This window comes from Salmo salar, chromosome ssa18, assembly GCF_905237065.1.
Source record: "Salmo salar chromosome ssa18, Ssal_v3.1, whole genome shotgun sequence".
Taxonomy (NCBI): domain Eukaryota; kingdom Metazoa; phylum Chordata; class Actinopteri; order Salmoniformes; family Salmonidae; genus Salmo; species Salmo salar.
This window is the reverse complement of record NC_059459.1, coordinates 12,293,955-12,299,864: the sequence shown is the minus strand read 5'-3', so window position 1 is coordinate 12,299,864 and position 5,910 is coordinate 12,293,955. Positions and strand designations below refer to the sequence as shown.

Genomic DNA, 5,910 nt, shown 5'->3' with positions numbered 1-5,910 from the left:
TCAGGAAGTTAAAGCTTGCTCGCAAATGGGTTTTCCAAATGGACAATGACCCAAGCATACTTCCAAAGTTGTGGCAAAATGGCTTAAGGACAACAAAGTCAAGGTATTGGAGTGGCCATCACAAAGCCCTGACCTCAATCCCATAGAAAATGTGTGGGCAGAACTGAAAAAGCGTGTGCGAGCAAGGAGGCCTACAAACCTGACTCAGTTACACCAGCTCTGTCAGGAGGAATGGGCCAACATTAACCCAACTTATTGTGGGAAGCTTGTGGAAGGCTACCTGAAACGTTTGACCCAAGTTAAACAATTTAAAGGCAATGCTACCAAATACTAATTCAGTGTATGTAAACTTCTGACCCACTGGGAAAGAAATAAAAGCTGAAATAAATAATTCTCTCTACTATTATTCTGACATGTTACACTCTTAAATTAAAGTGGTGATCCTAACTGACCTAAGACAGGGAATTTTTTATTTTTACATACACCTTAGCCAAATTATTAGTATTTGGCTAAGGTGTATGTAGACTTCTGACTTCATCTGTACATTCACATTTTTGAGTTTGGTGCTTACTTCATGTGAGGAGTTGGTTTAGTTGTTCACTTTTCAAAGGGTGTGTGCATGTGTCCATTGATGTGTCTGTGTGTGTATGTTTGAGTATGTGTGTTGTTTCACTGAGAAGATGTCTCTCCTCTCACTCCTTCTGTTTCTCTTTGAGCTCCCGTCGATAGTCCCTTTGGGTGAGACCCTTTCAACTCACAGTGGCCACCCCCTCCTCAACCTCCCCAACATGGTTCCCTGCACCGACCAGGCCCTTGATCGTTGCTATGACGTCTGCCACCGTCTCCTTCACACTCTTCTCCAGGAGCCAGCCCTCGCTCTCACTCTCCGGGTTCTCTGGATCGGCCATAGTCTCCAGAGAAGTGGTCAGGTACTGTAAGCCTACCATCACTCCTGCCTGAGGACCAGACAAACAAGATATGTACGTCACTGACAGAGCCTTTACACGGACACGCTGTAATTATCAAACAATCTATATGGCCTCTGAACCACCAGAGATCTCTGGTACCCGTTCTTGTTTAGATTTAGAAAACACTGATTCCAAATGTATTAATCACTGATCTAAATCAACATTTATTTATAGTCATTAAGGCTTTCCACTGGCCACAGATGTCAGATCAACGTCTAGTTTTGATTTACATCTGTTTGAGTTGTCAACTATCGTGAATTCAACGTGAAATCAACAAAACATGTCGCCATGTAATTGGGTTTAGATTAAAAGTTGGATGAAAAACAGACCACATTCTCTTACGTTGATGACTTTTTGCAAATCCAATCAGTTTTCCACGTTGATTCAACGTCATCACATAGAATTTTTTTGTTGAAGTGACATTGAAACAATATTTTCCCCCAGTGGGTTGGGTTTAGATCAAATCTCCCATTGGCGCCAATTGGACATCAATTGACATCAATGAATTGACACAGATCTCAAATTTGGATTTGGCACAAAATTACAATTTAGTGTTGTTGTTTTGACCCAGATAGCAAACCCATTAGTGCTTCTAGGAAGGCTACCTGTTGGTCTCTGCTCTGCCCAGATTAACCCCTCTAACCCTGATCCTCCCTCACCGCATATACCACACCCACACAGTGGTGTAAAAATACTTTAAAGTACTACTTAAGTACTTTTTTGGGGTATCTGTACTTTACTATTTATATTTTAGAAAGTTTTTGCTTTCACTTCACTACATTCCTAAAGATAACAATGTACTTTTTTCTCCATACATTTTCCCTGACACCCAAAAGTACTCGTTACTATTTGAATGCTTAGCAAGACAGGAAAATGGTCCAATTCACACACATCAAGGGAACATCCCTGGCCATCTCTACTGCCTCTGATCTGGCAGACTCACTAAACACAAATGAGTGTTGGCGTGTGCCCCTGGCTATCAGTAAATCAATAAATGAAAAACACATTGCGCCATCTGGTTTGCTTAATATATGGAATTTGAAATTATTTATACTTTTACTTTTGATACTGAAGTATATTTTAGCAATTACATTTACTTTTGATACTTAAGCCTGAGCAGATAGATCAGACACTAGAGGTCTACTTTTGGCAAGTCATTTATATGAAAGTCAAGCGAGTGCTAAGACCAACTATGTAATGCCACGTTTTAGTACCTGCTTGTAAGAAGGGCAACGTTATGGTCATAGTTAGGCTTGGTGTGTGCCACATGTTCTCCTAAAGTCAAAATATATTCAGGAGGGTTGGTATGTGTGCCCGCTGAACTGGTCAGCTGTGGCCAACTTGGACCAGCTGGACTTCTACTAATACTCACTGAGCTAGATAGTTAGAAATGGCCACCTTCTACAATATGGCCAATAATAGGAAACCGATGGACAGTCTTAAATTGTTAGATTTTTTTATCCTCTTCTCCACACCACTGGGCCTAGCCCTGCTCTACTACTTACCTACATATGCCTTTAAGACTGCAATTTATTCAAATCAGCTAATCAATTTGTTTGCGTGTGATCTTTAGCATATGTCGCCAGCTACCCTCTGAAGTGAAGGACATTGACAGGCCATCCAGAGAATGCCCCCCCCCCAGCCATTTCCCTATTCTTCTCTTTCTCACCTCCAGTATGATGTACAGTAGCATCAGGCCCCCGATGCTGTTCATCATGCCTCCGTAGTAGGCGACCAGGGACTCGCGGCAGCCCCGGGTCCAGATGTTGAGCTCCTCGGTGTGGTGGTCGTAGTCATAGTGGGCTGAGTTGTTGGTCAGTTGGTGCTGGATGCAGGGTCTGGGGGAGCCGGGGTTGCAGCAGCTGAACGGTACACTCTCCATCAGGAACTTCCCCTCCACGTTGCTCAGGACACGGCTGTGGAGAGGCCAAGAGAGACCCGTCAGACCGTCACAAGTCGTGTCAGCCATATCGCACACAGGCATGTCATCCACGTGACAGGTTAACGTCAGTAACACAGACATGTGAAGCATTGAAATGGAAGCGACAGCTCACATGTCAAGTGTCAGTTTACACTAACTGTATGACTAAGCGATCAACCAGCTTTCTCGTGTAGAGGCCTTGGCTGACAGGAGAAAAGTTGGGATTGCTTCAGGCTAATGTTGACAGGTGAAGAGTTTCAACCGGGTTCATGAGGACCCTCTTGATGGGATCATTCGTGAGTGAGAGAGACAGCAGGTATCTATCTCTTCAGTAAATTAACACATGAACACGCATGCCTAATGCCCACAGTCAAGTATACTGTACGTGCACACACATATACATATGGAAATTAACTCTAATGCATTTAAACATGCACACCGTTACCCATGTACTAATCACACATTACCACCCACTTCCAAACATATTCTTTAATGACTTTCTCAATGTCCAAATCATCCATCCTAAACATTATACAATTGATTGTGTAGTTACTTATAGGTGATTTGGACATAAAGCATGAAAATGCTACTATAGGTATCATTGACTTGGATTGGATTTGTGCCAAGAATACCTACAAGTTAACACTTGAAACAGTGGCCAGGTAAACAAAAGCAAAGCATGAATTGCTGTCATCCCTTATCCATAGAATGCTGACCGGGTAAGGAAACCAATGTCTCATTTTGTCATTTGGGTGAACTATCCCTTTAATCAATGTCTTCAAATCAGAATCTAAATCGACTAAATATAGTATCAGTTGCCACCAAAGCACAATATTGGGGAGAGAGGGGGGTAGTGTGATTCTGTTAAGTGTCAGAGTCTATTGGTGACAGTTAACTGCCGTCTTATTATGATTTAGGGGGACAGTAAGCTCCGAAGGACGTGGAATTTAGATCCAGGGAGATTAACTACTTATCAGAACCTGGCACATGAGCCTGACTCCACTTACACTGGTATCCTCTGCATCCCACTAAGACTTCTTTAATTCTCTCTACATTTATCCTGCCCTGACCCCCTTTAAGGTATACCCCTAATTAAACTGTTTGATTTGTATGTTTTACATTAACTAAGTTGTCATTACCATACACTAGCAACAGCAAGTGTTACCTTGTTTCATTTGCTATCCCCAGCTTCCTGTACAAGAACACAAGAGACCATATGAGTAAAGATGGAGACTATGGTCAGGAGTGAGAAAAAACTCTTATGTAGCAGCAATGTTGGATATGTTGCATAGGATTTGCCATGAATTAAACAGTACTTCTTTCCTAAAATAGCCTTTCTGTCAATCGAAAGACTGAAGGAATCTTTCGAGGCCAAGGAGCTTTGGTGGAAAGACAGATTTCTTGGTTCTGGCTGACGCCCAGAGACACTGTCAAGTCATTTGCCTACTTTTACTTTACAGGCAATTTTTGGGCCTATCTTGGCCTTCTGGGTACCATGATCCACCCAACATTGCTTTCTATCAGCTATTGATTTCAGTACTCACTCTTTGACTTCATCGTTGCTGAAGTCCAGATAGCGGTTGCTGATCCACTGGACCTCAAACCAATCCCTATAGTTGTTGTTACCACAGCAACGGAACTCCATCTGGGTCATGTCCAGCGTCCTCTTCATGAAGCAGCGTCCAGGTGTGTCCGTATCCTTGTAGTATTTTATCCCATTCTTCAGCCCCTCAGCCAGGGAAAAGTACAACTGGAACTGCATGCAGAAGCACAGCAGAGCTGTGAAGAACAGGAGAATGTTGAAACCGAAGCAGCCCATCAGGTAGCCCTTGACCATGGGCTTCCACTTGATGAACTTCAAAGCATCCAGAGAGTCGTGGCACACCTTGCCGCCAAAAACGTTTACCCCGCAAGCAGCTAGGCCAACAAGAATCAACAGGTTGGGCACAAAATGGCTCTCGTTGTTGTCCATCATCTCACTCCTCTTCCGGAGCTCGATCTTAAAGAACAGCCCCAGACTGAAGACCAGAATGCCGGTCATCACTGCTAGCCAGTACATGAGCCACAGGCCCTGGGCAAGCTTCACCCGCTTTGGCAAGTCAAACTTTACCTTCATCAACACCATGCTTACCTCAGAGTGTATACTATTCCGAAATCAAAACTTGGATGAAAAAAATATATACAAATTTGAATATACAAAATAGTCAACTAGTTTTTTCAATGTTATATTTTCAGTAACAGTTAAGACCTCAGTTGACCTTAGGCAACAATGTTCCCGTGGAGAGTTTCAGTTGGAAAATTGTAATCCGTTCCAGATTGGAGCTGCAGAATGTGTTTTGGCAAGGGTTCCCCTCTTCATATCCATTCTGATTAACCTCAAATCAGGAAAGTCCATAGTGTTGGGTGGACAGAGGAGTCTGCCACCAAAAATGATAAAACAAATATTCACATAGAATCCCCCAAAATGACAGGATAGCGGGCTACACAGCTATTCCAGGTGAATCTTTTTCCTGCAAAAGGAGGTAGCCAGGTGAGTAGCAGAGTGATCAAGCCACAAAGATGCAGTACGTCATCCTAAACCCTGCTAATCAACCCTGATCCCATTTGTAGCAGATGAGCCTTGGGCTTTAATCTCTTGTCTTACCATGTAATTGATTTGTTTCTTAAGCGTCAGCTTCCTCCATTGCCTGCGCTGGGCTGCACTGGGATGGGGAGACCTTGGAGATAGACTTGTGGCTGCAGGAACTTCCACCTTGTCAAGTGTGAACCATCTGGTGACAGCGCGAGTGGTGTTTTAAGAGTAAGACTCTACTACCTCAGGTGTTTGCCAAAATAACTACCTAATAGACCAATATTGGTACAGTATACACTGAGTGTACAAAACATTTCCATGACATAGACTGACCAGGTGAATCCAGTTGAAAGCTATGATCCCTTATTGTTGTCACTTGTTAAATCCACTTCAATCAGTATAGATCAAGGTTCCCCAACTGGTGGCCCACGGGTGGTTTTATTTGGCCC

At 43.1% G+C, this 5,910-nt stretch overlaps 1 protein-coding gene across 1 annotated transcript; it reads right to left on the bottom strand.

Annotated features, from left to right (window-relative positions):
• Positions 1 to 293: 293 nt before the first annotated feature.
• prph2b (peripherin 2b (retinal degeneration, slow)) lies at positions 294 to 5,402 on the bottom strand. The gene is made up of 3 exons (XM_014154112.2): positions 4,434 to 5,402; positions 2,638 to 2,884; positions 294 to 956 (listed from the first exon to the last, which is right to left on the bottom strand). The coding sequence occupies exons 1-3, from the start codon at positions 5,012 to 5,014 to the stop codon at positions 750 to 752; spliced, it is 1,035 nt and encodes a 344-aa protein (XP_014009587.2). The 5' UTR covers positions 5,015 to 5,402; the 3' UTR covers positions 294 to 749.
• Between the last annotated feature and the right edge of the window lie 508 nt (positions 5,403 to 5,910).